The sequence below is a fragment of the Lagenorhynchus albirostris genome, chromosome 8 (assembly GCF_949774975.1).
Source record: "Lagenorhynchus albirostris chromosome 8, mLagAlb1.1, whole genome shotgun sequence".
In the NCBI taxonomy this organism is placed as follows: domain Eukaryota; kingdom Metazoa; phylum Chordata; class Mammalia; order Artiodactyla; family Delphinidae; genus Lagenorhynchus; species Lagenorhynchus albirostris.
The window spans coordinates 27,768,304-27,784,217 of record NC_083102.1 but is presented as its reverse complement, the minus strand read 5'-3'; the positions used below and the strand labels follow the sequence as shown (position 1 = coordinate 27,784,217).

The window sequence follows — 15,914 nt, the reverse complement described above, 5'->3', positions numbered from 1 at the left end:
TTGGTTATATTTTTCCTTCTGGTTCAAAAAAAGGTCATTTTAAAATGCAACAATTCGGCTTCAGTAAAATCCATCTGTGAAGCACCACAGAAAAAGATGTTAGGTTAGGATTGTCATGTGTGTGTCAAGTCATGTTTTCCCATATACATCTAAACACAGGGGTGATATTCAAAATATTTAAAACTGTTACCACACAGGCACTGAGAAACCTAGACAGGTGCTTGTGGTCCCTGCCCATAGTGATAAATTGCTATTATAGCAATGTTGAAATTCTGGTTGATCATTATTATTACATTCAATAACGGTCTTACATAGCTTTTTTGAATAACTATTAGGAAATATGATATTCTTAATTATGCTCCATAACACACCAACTAGCAGAACAACGTCACAGATATTTTCAATTCTAGAATTTCTTCCTTTTACATACCACAAACTGCAGTTACCCAAACGTCTGGCAATGCCTCCTAGTATCTTCGTAAAGGCAGGTCACAATAGCTCTCGAGCTTTACAGATTAAATTCAGAGACTATGAGACATTCTCTTTAGTCAGCTCTTTCACCCATAGTCTTGGGCAGAAGTCAACACCAGAACCATTCTGGGGGTCCTAATTTAGTCAAAGGTCTCTGAGATGTGATACAAACCAATTCTCCTTCGTTGCAAAGGAGTGATTAAAAAAAGCAAAAAAAAAAAAAAAAAAATCAAGTCTTAGAAAGCAGCTAGATTGTACCACTTGCCCTGAAGCATTTTAGAGCAAGAAAATGCCAAGGATTAAAGCAGAGCTTTCTTTCCACGGGAGCTGAAGGCTTCAGAACTTGCTATGTGCCCAACTTCATATTCAATCCTGGTTCTTGGGTCAATCTGAAGGCTCAAAGGGTATTCATCACAGCGCTGCCCATGTGTAAATCAGGGGCCATCTTGGCGTTACAGTGCATAGGTTCCCATTTCTTGCTGTACTATTCATCAAGAGACTGAGTTCAAAAGAGTAGGGAAATAACTACAATGTTTGGAACATAATGTGTTCTTTTTTTATCTCCCTCTAGTTTCTACTAGTCTCTAAGCACTTTAGAGCAGTAGTACTCTCTCTAGTCTTAAAGCACTCTCCAGCCATACCAAAATTGTCATGGCTGGCTAACAGCCCTTCCAGATCTCCTGCTTATGTATAGGCTATGCCATGTGGCTGGTGGCTGGACTGCCCTTCCTCCCCACTGCCCACCTGCTGAATTCATCCCTCAAGCTTCATCTCAAAAGTCAGTTGCCTTGTGAGACTTTCTTTGACTCCAGCTAGAATCAGGTGTTATTTCCACCCGTTCCCATTCCTCTCTTGTAGCACTTATCACTATTATCATTATTCGTACACAAGCCTGAATCCCTGGCTAGCCAGTTCCTTCAGGCCTGGGATGGTATCTCATTGAGGTTTGCTCTGGTTGGCACAGAGGAAGTGCTCAATCCATGTCTGCTGCATAAATCAACAGTGAGCAGGTAGATGGAAGTGGGAAGAAAGAACTCTCAGTATTAAATCCCAGGAACTCCATCTGCATCATGAGTCATAGTTAGACTCTGCATTACTACATTAAAGACGCCATACTGTGGGATACCTAAATTATTGTTCCCTTTCTAAGAGCCCACCCGCTGAGGTCTTCTTCCCCCAAGTGAGACTAGTTCTGACACTGCATACACTACTGCCCACCCAAACCAAGGAAGCAATATGGTCCTTAGAGTCTCATCCCAGCTCTAGCAGATACATCTGGGCTGCCTCCTGCTCAGAGCCTAACTTGGTTTTCCCTAACAGTCATCTAAAGAATCCTTACCTTGTGGACTTACCAGTTAACTCTGCACAGTGCTAGTGACTTGGCTCCAAAGCCAGCAGAGATGCCCCTCTGTACAGGCATGTGCACAGACTGTTAGATTTGCTGCTAAACTTCGGAGGAGACACTTTAGCAACTGCTTCTCTCCTTAGTAAGAAAAGTCTTCACATTCTTTTCTAGCGGCTAACACCCCTACGCTAGAATTTGGCTGTAGCAAGTCCTAAAGTATTAATCTGAGAAAGACCTGGGTTTTAAAAAACTCATTGAATTGTATTGAGGAGTTCAGACCTGTTTCCTCATCAGCTACAAGGGAAAAAGAATCTCAGAAATGGAAGTTGACTCTGACCCACAGCAATCCCCAGGGGCCAGCCCCTGCACTTCTGGTTATCCACCAACATCAGTTTCCTCCGGTATTGATCTAGTTTCTCACTCACATATTGCAATGAACACTCACGCCCCTCCCGTCAAAACTTGTACAGCCTCCTGGGTTATATCTGAACCACCATTAAACTCTAATGTAGTCTATGTAGGTTTAACTATTTCTGGGGATCTGAATTCTAGGCTTGTTTCAACTACTACTGTATTTTGAAATATATCTTACACGTTATCTCCATACATCACTGTTCTTTACCAATATAAGTGATGTGCAATACCAACACAATCAAGTACCAATAGTGTGTTAGCATGCAATCAGTTATATTAACTAAGTACCGATGTATTCAGCTATAAAGATGTCTACAGATTTAAAAAATTAAGTTAACCTATTAACGTAACTTGGGGGGAAAAACTCCATGGGAATGTCTGATATATTGGCTCTCAGTAAAATGACAGAAGTGATACAATGAAATCCAATAATTCAGGAGAAAAACATCTCCAAGTACACTCACCCACTATGTTTCATGTGTGGTGGTTTATCCATTCGCACTGCCAGTTTGATCTTTAAGTCAGAGTCCTGGCTATTTTTTGGAACGATCATTCGGTGCAACTCAGCTGACTTGGAGCTATTAGAAGTTGGGTATAATATCACCTGTAAGGGACAAAAATAACACATTTAGGTGAATACAGAACGTCTAAGGAGTAGAACTGAAATCTTTTCTATACATTTGCCTGTTTGAAAAGGTGGTGTCATGCCCAAATGTGTCTAATAAACCATTTCACTCCCACCACAGCAGATGGGTTTTCAATACAGACTGGTTTATTTATTTATTTTTTTTGACAAATAATGTGTTTTCACATTATCACATAACGAGTTTTCTTCCTGTGTCACTTCATAATGAATTAATAGCACGGCGGCTACGGTTGAATTGACAGTTGAAAAATACTTAATAGACACCTATAATTTCAAGACCACTCTAAACTCCTCAGAGCAAAGAAGTTCAGAAAGAAATATTCTTTGAAATTACAAATAGCATGCTCAAAAAGCAAAACCAATTATTTGAAGCAGCAAAAATATACCTCATGTTTTAATATTTTCATTGCAAAGTAGTGTTAAAGGAAATCAACCCAATAAGAGATGGAAAAGACGGATCGTCGCATTTTCTGCTCTAGATCAATATCAGAGAAGGATTTTTTTCCTGACTACATGTTCTCAAAACTATAAAGATGATATTATGATGACTGAAACAAAGCAATTATTTTTAATAAAACTGCCAAATTATCAAGTCGTTATTTCACAATCCCACATTCCACAGAGCCAACACAGGAAAGAAAAGCTTACTCTTCAGATGTTACGTACCATGTAGACAAAAAAAAAAAAAAAAAAGTATTTTCCCCTTTTAGTCAGTCATGACACTACTTAGACACAGCCTATATTCAAGCCTTAATGAATATTTTTAAATGGGAGCACTATATTCTGAAGGATAAAATGAAGATATGAAATGCAGTACATCATATTTTAAGCCATTTCTTATTTTACAGCAACGTGAAAAGTAAAAAAGCTTGAAGTTTCTAAGAAAATGAAAGAACTATAAACATGCTCAGGTAGGATAAAATGTTTTCAGAGCACATCATGGCAACTGAATTTGACATGCTCTGTCAAAAAAAAAAATCTTCATTTCCATGTATGAGTGAAAATATGCATGGAGAAATCTTCAGGCAAGGCTCTTTCTCTCTCTAGGAAAAACAACATAGTCACAGTCTCCAACTTCCAAGTTGTTAAATATATCTACTGTTTTGAGACTTTTCTCAAACCTACCCATAGCCAGGTTCAGCCCAGCGTATCTACACACGTCAGCATATAAAGGCTCAGCCCAAAGCAGATTAAACGGCATTTGTGACGTTTTCAAAAATTATGATCAGATTCTAGAAAGAGTTCTTTTTGACTGCTGAAATAGCCAATGGAATATTTTACAGATTCTTTCTTAAACAACAGTAAAGGAAAATAAATTAGTAATTTCTGGCTCAAACCAGCAGACAAAGGTATATCATTTTCAACTCAGAAGGTGATTCCACAAGAAGAGTCAAAGACTAAAGAGCTATACACCCTCTGTAGCTTTTACTGCTATTTCCCAGCAAGTCTGAAAAGCTTTTTCTATTTCTCCCCACCCCATCCTTTTAAAAAGAATTTGGCACGAACCACCTACAGACTTTATTCCTTTTTAATTCTTCTTTCTATGTTTATATGAACACTGGTATTGTTCCAAACTCTAAATGTCGTATACAGGAAGAGAATATTTAAATTAAAACTTTCGACAATTTCTCATTCTCTAAATGCCAATAATGGGTTACTAAAAAAGGTCCCCAAGTAACTGCAGTTTATCCCCAATTAAGGATCATCTCAGTACTGAACACCATCATTTCTGCCACATTTTAATTTTCTGATGGGTACCTCTAACTGAAGTCGGTGGAAGGATTTCCTGCGTATCTCTGTTCAATTAAACATTTGAGTGCTTACTCTGTGGGGACACAGAAAGATGAAAGAATATGGATGACTCCATAAGGAGTTGATGGTTTCTTCTTATCAAAGCTAAAAACTCAGATAATATCTGGTAATGTCACTTCTTTCTCTTGCCCTTCTATCCCTAGGGTGTGCAGCAGTTTTCCGATATTGTTAGTCTCTGGGTTTATTCACCATCGTTTGTTTGGCTTCTCTGTTCTATCACACATGTAGCTAACTCCCCGTGTTAAATTTCCACCATTTGAATGACCTGGAATTTTCTGTCTTTCTGGACAGACTCTAATAAAGGTGTAAACACTGCCATATGTAACAAATGAAGGCCCAGAGATATGAAATCTATTACTTCTAAAAATGGTACTGGTGAACAAACTCTCTTAAATTGTCACCAGGTTCCCAAATTGTACAAGCAGAAAGTGATCATACTCCTTTCCATGATTCAGCCATGGATGATAACAGACAAGGAAGAAGCACCCAAATGTGTAGAGCCCAAAGGGCCAGGGAGAATAAAGGACAAAACAATTCTTTTCAGATGCATAATAAGGGTCTAATCAAGAGATCCTGAACACTGTCAGACAGGGTGTCTTCACAGCGCCTGCCATGACAGCATCTCATTGCTCTCCCTGGACACGTATTGCTCTGTATTTCCCACTTCACCTTTTTTTTAGAATGGGAAGCTTAATTGTAGCTTTCCTGCCCCCTGCTCCACTGCTATATATTGGATTTGTGCTTGAGTAGGGTGGGGAGGGGAGACGGAACAGCAGGCAGTGAACACGAACCCTAGCTCATTGGGCACCAGGCTGCAAAGAGCCACAGCTGGACCTGATTGAGATGCTGGACCTTGAACTGGAAGTAAGGACAGGATGAAGCTTTGGATTGTCTCCCTTGAAGTAAATGCATTCTATGGGTTGTTGGAAGGGTAACAGAATTGTTCTTACCTTGGCTATAAGGGTGAGCTATGGCAGATGATCTAACGTGTTCACCAGGATTCATGCTTTCCCTAGTACAGAACTGTTGCCAAGAAGCAGCTAGCCAGCCATATTTTCTAGCTCCCCTGGCATCTAAGTAGGGGCACATGAAAGTTGTAGCTAATGGAATATGAAGAAAAGTGGTAAATCGTTTTGGGGAATGATGATTAAGATATAGAAGCGAAGAAGGTATGCCGTCTTCACTCATCTGCTAGCCAAATGCAGAGGACTCCAATGCTCTAGCAAATAAGAGAGCCATAAGAGGGAAGAAACTAGAGCCCTGAATCACCACATGGAGGAAATCTACCCATCCATCAGGAACACCCATGATAAACTATTATACAGGCACTATCATTTTAAATTACTGAAATGTTGTCATTTGTTACAGCATTTAGTATACCAACTAGTACATTAACACAGAGTTTTGCTGCATAAGACTTGCACAGGTAGTAAGTGCTTGAAGAATTTTCTTTCACGATAAGCAGATAAACAGTTCTACTTCAACACGACTTAGTTCACGTTCAGAGAGGGATGTCTGATGTTGATGGTACAATAATTAGAATACTTAAGAGACATAATTTACTAAGGATTCTTCTTGTATTTTAGGTTCACACAAAAGTTAAATCGTAGCTCTGTACAAAATAGTTAGCTTCTTACAGAATTTAGCAAAGTAGCTTATTCTTTGCTATTCATTTCTTAACTTTTCTACACGTATTTCTGCTTCTTCTAGTCTTTTAGTTTATTTTTGTCACCAACACTTTAAATGCCTTGTCATTTAGCATAACACAACACATTTTATGATTTATCTTAAATATAAAGCCAATGTATCTTCTTCATAATAAAACGTCAACATTACTTTCCATCTTTGCTAAAGTGTAATGGAAAACACAAAATGTTTTTTTCAGGCTTTGTTTAAAATTCTGTCAAATTTAATAGAGTCAAAACTTAAAATGAAGTGTAAAAATACACATGTACATAACATCTAGAGTAATATGGGGTACAGAAGGATCTTTCTCTTAAAATATACTTGTACAAACTGACACCTCTACATTATTTTTCTTCTATTAAGATACATTAATTAAAGCCAAGCCATGTGCATCTATACATATACATTATTTGAACTTTGTGGCCTATGAATTCACGACTTTCTAAATTTCTAAACTGTTTCAAAACTAAAAACCTAAAAACTGGGAGGAACAATCTAGAAGAACTGAGAGGGAGCTAGGTAGGCTCTGGGGTGAGGTAAAGAATTCACTGCCTTGTCCCATAAATCTTAGTCCAGAGGAAGGAGAAAAAAGACCACATGACTGCAGCAATTGCACTGTGGTCTTTGAGTAAAATAATACAGCTACATTTTTGATATGAATCTAGCTCAGAGATAGGTGCAATCCACAATTCTTAAAGGAATCAGGACAGACTTCACAGAGGAATCACTGCTTCATTCCGGAGTCTAAAAGGATACATAAGATTTCTAAGATATTGTAAGATACAATATACAAGACACAATAAAAGACACAGGGAAGGGACTGATAAAGACATGAGGCCATTGGAACTGACCCACCCTTAGAAAGTAGGCACACAATCCCGATGCTGACATTCTTACCACTACCTTTGCTTCTCAAGCCCTTCCCCAAGCGTGACTGGTCAGCTCTTTGTTCCCAGGGGCCTATCCTTAGTCAGTTTCCATTGCTTGCCACCAAGGGAACTTCAACCAGTACAAACGTTCATGACATTTTCTGCCATGTCAATTCTCTACCTTATCAAAAGGTAAGGGGAGAGCCCCATGGAACAGTAACTTTTAAGGGTTAAGAAAAGGCAGAGAACTCTATAATCAAGACCAGAGGCCAAGGAGACAGAAGAAAAACCAGAAGGGTGGGACGCACGACATTCAAGGCAGAGAGTGTTTCGGGGAACAGGAAGTGGCCGTCAGTGCCAAATGACACTCAAGAGGTCAAGCGTCGCAAGGAAGGAGAAAGGCTACTGCTTGGTTTAACAACAGAGAGGTCACTAGAGATCTCAGCAAGAGAAAGTTTAGGTGAGGCCAGACTATAATGGCTTGAGGGATAAAGTCTATGAGAGGAATGGAGGAAGACATCACTTAATTCTTAAATGAACAAGATGGGGTGAGATAAGCAAGATCGTTTTGGCTGGAAGGGGGATTGTGTACAAAGGCGGGGGCGGGGTGGGTGGTGAGGATATGGCCACGTAGACTGAAGAGGGTAAGGAAATGGGAAGGTTGTGCTGATAGGTGAGATCCGAAAGGAAGAATGGGGATAGACTGTAAAAGCATAGGTTTTGCTAAGGAGTTTGTATGTTATCCCATAACGTGTAATCCAAAGATGCTTCTAAACCAGAGAATGACATGATCAAAACGTCATACTCTTGTGTAAAGGATAATCCCTGTCTATCCAGCTGTATACATTCTAGAGAGGAGTCATGTGTAGTCAAGTGTCTAACATCCAATTAAGAAATGAAATGGCCTTAGAAATACATCTTTAAAATAGAGTAAGAAGGGACTGAAAATGCTTTTAGCTGGAATGTTTCAGTTTGTGATTAAAAAAATTTTTTTTTTTTTTGCTGACAATCAGATGTCCTTGAGGCATAGGGTATTTTAAGGAAATGTCCAAGGGATCATCACTCCAGATAAGTAGAGCTATCTCTATGAGAAACCTTGACTTTTGGGGTTCAGTTGACATTTTTCTAACTTTCTCTTTCAACTGACAAATTTTTCAGTTTAGCAAAGATTCATGACAACTATGCCTTGTGAACTTTTTAAGTACCTTCTTGAGAGCTTAGAACCTTGAGAAAGTATGTACAGTGAAAGGACCAACTGAATTTACTTCATTTCAATAAATTTTTATTTAGCACATGTTAATAACTAGCATGTATTTTCTCCAATATCAGAGCCCTGTATTTTCACTGTATGGAGAAGATGAACTGGATGACTTCTGAGAGAAATCTACAATACATCCTTCTTAGTAACATTTTCCAGTGTTTTAATACACCTGAGGTTTTTTAGTCTAAATAATTTCTCCTTTAATGTCATTGCTTCCTGTCCTACTTGGTTGAAACAAAGAACACCTGCTCACTTTCACTAACACAAGGTCCTTCTGTATACTGAAAAATTAGCATTAAGTCTTCTGTGAACCTTATTGTCTGTAGGCTAAATCCAGTTCCCTTTATTTTCAAAGCTGGAAAGAATCCTGGAATTTACAATATAGAACTGATCAAACTCCCAACCCCTTAAAAATGTGCTGATGGCCCGACAGGAAATTACACATTTCCTTCCTTCTATATAGTACTTTTTTTTTTTTTAATAAGAAAAGCCTTTAAAAAAAATGAGTAAAAGAAGAAAAAGGAAAGTATTATCTGAGCTATATATTTTTTCTTGGCATTTGCTTGTTAAAAAAATAGGGGTTATAAGCTTTGTTATTTGCATGATGGGGGTTGGAGAGAGCATGAAAAACAAACATCAAGGTGTGTAAATTCTTCCTAAATCTTTTCTGGCATCACTACTTAATAATGAACCACTGTATGAAGGGGCTCATGGACTGCATTTAGCAGAGTATGCTCCTTGAGGGCAAGGGCTCATAGTGATACCTAGAGTAATTCACCTGTGGCTGCTAGTGTAATTTAAGCCAGTATCTTTAATTAAGCCATTCTTCTGTTTTTGAAATTGAAGTACAGTTGGTTTACAATATTGTGTTAGGTTCAGATGTACAGCATAGTGATTCAGCATTTTTGCAGATTATATTCTATTATAGATTATTATAAGATAATGGCTATAACTCCCTGTGCTATACAGTATATCCTTGTTGCTTATCTATTTTATATATAATAGTTGTAGCTTAATCCCATACCCGTAATTTGTCTCTCCCTCCTCCCCTCTCCCCTTTGGCAAACACTGGTTTGTTTTCTACATCTGTAAACCTGTTTCTGTTTTGCATATATATTAATTTGTATTGTTCTTTTAGATTCCACATACAAGTGATATCATATAGTATTTGTCTTTTTCTGACTTATTTCACTAAGGATAATATGGTCTAGGTCCATACATGTTGCTTCACATCCTAAACTAGACACTTACCAAGTGTTTGTTGCATAGATGGGTGGATGCTTAGAGAAATTAGAAATAAAAATGCAAACCAAACATTGATAACTTCATTGAGGTGAAAAGAGAAAAAGGCTTGCCAACTAAAGTACTGCCAAAACTTGATAACAGAAAATGACAGTAGCAAAGGCAGAATTCGTACGCCATTTACTTGCCGGTCTCTAAAAGCTTCTGAAACTCTCATCTTTCCATTTCTGGACTGTAATGGGTAGAATAATTAGTCTCCCCCAAAATGCCTATTCCGAATCCCCAGAACCTGTGACTATGTTACTTACCTGGCAAAGGGGAATTGAGGTAGCTGATGGAATTAAGGTCACTAACTAGTGGGCCTTAAGAAAGGGAGATTATCCAGGTGGGCCCAGTGCAATCACAAGGGTTCTGGGAGGTGGAAGGGGAAGGCAGAGGAGTGACGAAGCAAAGTGATGTGAGAAACACTTGACCAGCCATTGCTGGCTTTGGAAATGGAAGAGGACCATGCATGAGCCAAACACAGGCAGCCTCCAGAGGCTGGAAAAGGTAAAAAAACCTGCATTCTCCCTTCTAGGTCTTCTGGAAAGGAACACAACCCTGCCAACACCTTAATTTGAGCCCACCAACATTCGCTGTGGACTTCTGACCGGCACAGCTGTAAGATAATAAATTTGTGTTGTCTTGAGCCACTAAGTTTTCAGTAATTTGTTAAAGTTACAATAGGAAACCAATACACAGCCAATAAAAGCTGCGATTTGATTACAAAAACACTAAATTTATCTTTTAAAAAATTTCTTCTGCTAACTGTCATTCAAAGATTCTTACAGACAGATTTCTATCATAATCTCTGATTACTTTAAGAAGTTTTGGGGTGTGATTATTTCGCTCACTTTCCTGAGGTATTCTGCTTGTATTAAATCTTTTGAAAAATACTCAGTGTTACTTAACTTAAAGTTTTCATTTTCCTCACCATAAAACAAAAGAAAAAATTGAAAAGGATTCACAATGAGACAGATTATTTGGGTTACTAGAATGAAGACCATCATGCATACATTTCTAACAAATTTCAAGTTCCATATACCCAAACGATCAAGGATTACATCTTCTATTTCAGTCTTCAAGAAAGACTTTGAAAGACATAGTCAAATTTGTCAAGATATTTTTCATGGCTCAATTAAAGATACTGGCCTTTACTAATCTTCATATATCACTTTTATTGCCTGTAAGTTCTCAATTTCATACTTCTCCTTGAGTGGAGCAATATTTTCCATCCCAGCTACATCTGTGTCTTTAAGACTTATGTAGACAGGAAAGCATTATTATTCTTGATCTATTCCCCTCAGCCATAAATTATGAATAGCAGTAACCTTTATATTTCCTTACCAATAAAGTTTCTATTAGAGGACACTGCATGAGTAGCTTTATCATGTTTCTTTTTACTAGTCTGGTTATAATAATGCCTGGCATTTATAAAGAACTTTTCAACTCAGTGCCTCAAAGTGCTTTGTGAAATTTAAACTAATTCTCACATGACCCTTAATAGATAGGCATTGCTCTTGTTGTGTAAATAACTTGACACTGAAGTTAAATGAATACCTAAGGGAAATTACTTCAAGATAACAATAGACACTTCCAATTTTACATACCCTCCCCAACACATTCCCTTCATAATTTCACATACATTATAATAACTAATTTAGCTTTGTTCTCATTCTTTGGTTATTAAGAACTATAAGAACTCTTAGAGCCCAAATCAATTTTATTTCTGTCAATCCATACATAGGATGGTAGGATGGAAAGGAGGAAGTTATGTTAATGCCTAAACTTGGATTACTTCAGTTGCAGTCCTTAAACTGAAGACAATTATAGCAAAGTGTTTGGGAACTGAATAATTTACAGATAAGTGTTGGTATTTTTATTAAAAACCAACTGCCACCCTGAAGAGTGAACGTGAATTATTATTCTTCATTTGAATAAGGAATCAAAGCAAGGTCTAATAATTACAAGCTAACAATTTGCCAAAATGATAAGATTCATGAAAACCTTCCCAATTTGTCATTCTATATGTATACAAACTAGTCAGAAATCCTTTAAAGAATAGAAAAGGAAGATAGGAGAGTAGGAGGTTAAGAATTCTCGGTGTTCCATTTTCACATGCTCCAAAGAACTGCATGAATTTAGAGAAATATGATAAGATGGAAGTAGTGGGGAATAAAGGTCAAGGGAGAGAGGTTCAGTGACCTGTTCATGCCCTCTTGGCTATTACGGCAGAGCCAAGACCAGAATCAACGTCTTACGGAAGCAGGTTTCAAACTTTCAGTTTGTGGTGCTCAACAACCAACTAATCTGAATGTTGGACCTTGGACCTAAAGACTTTATTTCTGACTCATACAATACATATAATAAAAACTAGCAGGGAATAAAGGTACTTAGCTTTTCAGTATCAGTGCTAGAGACAATAAAGGTGGCTATTCCTAAGAGGCTTTGTATAGCTCCCAGATGCACAGGGACTTCTTCACGCAGTAACTAAAAGAAGAAGTTAGTAATGGATGTCAGGATGTTCCAACCTGCTTCTTCTATATATTATAACTAGGAGATGGGCTGAACATCCTAGAACCTCACTCTTGCTATAGGATCCAAACCATGTATCATTCCACAGTTGCTGTTTCAGCTTATCACTTGGTTAGGGAGCTCAGGTGTTCAAACAAAAACTGTCTACGATAACTCTGCAAAGGAGAAATGAAACTGAAACTTCAGGAGATTGTTCATTTGTTCATTCATCCTTCCAACAATAATTGGACACGTATTACACATCAGAAACTGTTAGACAGGTGCTATTGCTGAAATAATATGTTCTATGTCTTACCTTCAATGGGAAATGGAGATATAATATTGTAAGGCTCATAAACTACACATGAAGTGTTATAATATCATTTGAAGTTAGACTAAACATAAGCAACACTTAAAATAACAGTTACCAATAATAAGCAAAGAAGAAAAAATGGAACCATAAAAAATATTCAATTAGTCTAAAAGAGGAAAAAAAGGAGGAAAAAGGAAATAAAGAACATATAAGACAGAAAAAACAGCTAAATGACAGATTTAATCACATCAGTAATCATATTAAAATACAGTTTAAATACTTATTGAAAGGCAGAGATTGTCAGATTGAATAAAAAATAAAGACCCAATCATATGTTGCTTCAATCAACATATTTTAAATGTAAAGAAACAAATAGATTAAAGGATGTAAAAAGATATAATAAGCTAACACTAGTTAAAAGAAAGCTGGGATAGCTAAGAAAAAGAAGATTTTAAACCAAAGTATATTACCAGGGATAAGGAAGTTATTTCATAGTAACAAAGTGGTCAATTAATGAAGAGGAAATAGGAATCCTAAATATTTGTGCACCTAATAACATATCTTCAAAATACAAGCAGCAAAAAATGACAGAATAGATCCATAATTATACTCAGGTTAGTAACAGTCTCTCAAAAATTGCTTTTTAGGGCTTCCCTGCTGGCGCAGTGGTTGAGAGTCCACCTGCCGATGCAGGGGACACGGGTTCGTGCCCCGGTCCGGGAAGATCCCACATGCCGCGGAGCGGCTGGGCCCGTGAGCCATGGCCGCTGAGCCTGCGCGTCCGGAGCCTGTGCTCCGCAACTGGGGAGGCCACGGCAGTGGGAGGCCCGCATACCGCAAAAAAAAAAAAAATTGCTTTTTAGAAAGTAGATACAAAAATTCAGTAAGGATATGGAAATAACAGTAACTTGAACTATCTGACATGTATAAAACTCTACTGAACGAAAGAATATGCAGTCTTTTAAACTGTGAATGTGGAACATTCACAGGATAGACCCTATTATAGGCTATAAACTAAGCCTCAATAAATTTATAAAGGATCCAAGTCATATCAAGTATATTCTCTAAGCCCAATAGACTGCAATTAGAAATTCATAACATAGAGAACTCCAAAAAAGTTCTCACATATGTGGAAACTAACACAGTTTTAATAACCCATGGGTCAAAGAAATCAAAATAAAACTTAGAGAGTATTTTGAACAGGATGAAAATGAGAAAGAAATCTGTGGGATGCCACTAAGGCAATATTTAGGGAGGGTGGCACTTAGAGCACTAAATGTCTATATTAGAAAAAACCGATTTTTCTCAAATCATTGGCTTCAGCTTTAATAGAAAAAGTATCATGAATTAAACTCAAAGTAAATAGGAGAAACAATAAAGATCAGAGCCAAAATAGATTAAATAAAAATTAGCAGAAGGAACTTTATCAACTTGATGAAGGGGGTCTACCAAAAATCTACAACTAATGTTATACTTAATGTTCAAAGACAATGTTTTTTCCTTAAGATCAAGAATAAGACTAGGATGTCCACTTTCACCACTTCTATTCAACACTGTATCGGACATCCTAATAAGTACAATAAGACAACCAAAATAAATAAATAAAACCATCTAGATTGGAAAGAAGAAGTAAAATTGTCTTTATTTGTAGACAATAATATTGTCTATGGAAAAACAATCAATCTACCGAGATACCATAGAACTAGTAAGTGAGTTTATCAAGGTTGCAGGATGTAAGATCAATATAGAAAAGTCAACTACATTTCAATATACTAACAATATCTAAATTAAGAAAATTAAAACTAACAAAATGATGCTATTTAAAATAACAAAAATATGAAATACTCAGTGACAGATCTGGCAAAAGAAATGCAAGACCTGATCATTGACAACTATTAAGACATCACTATGGGGAATGAAATAAGACCTAAATAAATGGAGGGATATACTGTGTTCATGGGTCGGAAAACTCAACTCTGTTGATCAACTCCCAAACTGATCTACATATTCAATGCAGATTTCTTACATATGGCACCAAAAGTACAAGCCATAAAAGAAAAAAAATTGGACTTCATCCAAATTAAAAACTTCTGCTCTTTGAAACACACTGTTAACAGAATGAAAAGACAAGCCAAATTCTGGGAGAAAAATATTTACAAATCATAAACCTGATAAAAGATGTGTAAACAATATATTATGGTCTTTCCAAACTTAAGAATAAGAAAACAAGTAACCCAATTAAAAACTGGAAAAATGTCTGAACAGATTCTTCATCAAAGAAGAGGTACAAATGAAAAGTAAGCATGCAAAAAGATGTTAACATGATTAGTACTAGCTGTTACTGAAGTATAAACTAAAACCATAATGAAGTAACACTACACGCCTATTACAAACAAGGAACTGGTACAGTGTGTATGTTGAATACTTGTTCTATCTGGGACTGAGGCAGCCCTCTATTTTTCTGAGGAAACTGAAATGTCAACTTCTGCTACTATAATCACCCACATGGACCCATCATGGAGGATGCCTATTTATAACTTGCTCTTTTAGTGGTGAGAATGTAAGGAAATGCTTTCCTCTACCTCTACAGTGAGGATGCCAGCCAACTCCTCAGAGAAGGTCTGAGGGAGACTCACTGAGGAACAAGTGATGCACATTATCAAAGGCTCCTTTCCAAGTCAGACTCAGGATGGTAGTAAGTCCTCTCCTCTAACACTTCACAGCGTGTAATTAATGACCCAGATGTAATCAACTGCTGCTAGAAAATATATCTAGAAAGACTTTGCATCATATATGAATGATCTCTGGCCCTTCACCTGTCTGTGGTCACTTTCTTGTCACTGGAATGGCTTCCGAGATATGACAACAAAGGCTTGTGACAAATGGCTACATGAAAGGACTAAAGGAGGAAGGAGAGCTTTTCTGTGATTTTTAGTTTCAGAAAAGGAATACCACTTGTTAGAACTACAAAAATAAAAGTTTGCTCTGTTTGAGGAGGTGAATTAGACATATATGAAACGCAAATGAATTTCCATTCCATTTTGCAGCAAATGATATTAACTTGTTGGCTAAAACAGCAGTCATTGAGTACCGGCTATTTCAATGAAATTGGACCTTAAATTTTGCTTTCAAATTGAAGTAAAATGCCTACGATTATGATTTCACTAGCAGCTTCTTTAACGCTTTTTTGACATACATAGATGAATCAAATTTATATAATGCTGGAAAGTTTAATCCTCAAATATAAATTTTGTCTGAGTGAAGGGAAGGCCTAAAGTGATTTTTATGCATTTAACTCTATA

The 15,914-nt window shown here is 37.1% G+C and overlaps 1 protein-coding gene across 8 annotated transcripts in view; it reads right to left on the bottom strand.

Moving 5' to 3' along the window:
* CADPS2 (calcium dependent secretion activator 2) overlaps positions 1-15,914 on the bottom strand; it is a 477,558-nt gene that overhangs the window by 233,807 nt on the left and 227,837 nt on the right. For all 8 annotated transcript variants that reach the window (XR_009541940.1, XR_009541942.1, XR_009541943.1 and 5 more), the window contains exon 8: positions 2,695-2,834. Coding sequence is in view for 4 of the 8 variants with exons in the window: in XM_060156782.1 (XP_060012765.1) it covers positions 2,695-2,834 (140 nt within the window). In the remaining 4 variants the exon portion in view is untranslated. The remainder of the gene's footprint in view (positions 1-2,694; positions 2,835-15,914) is intronic.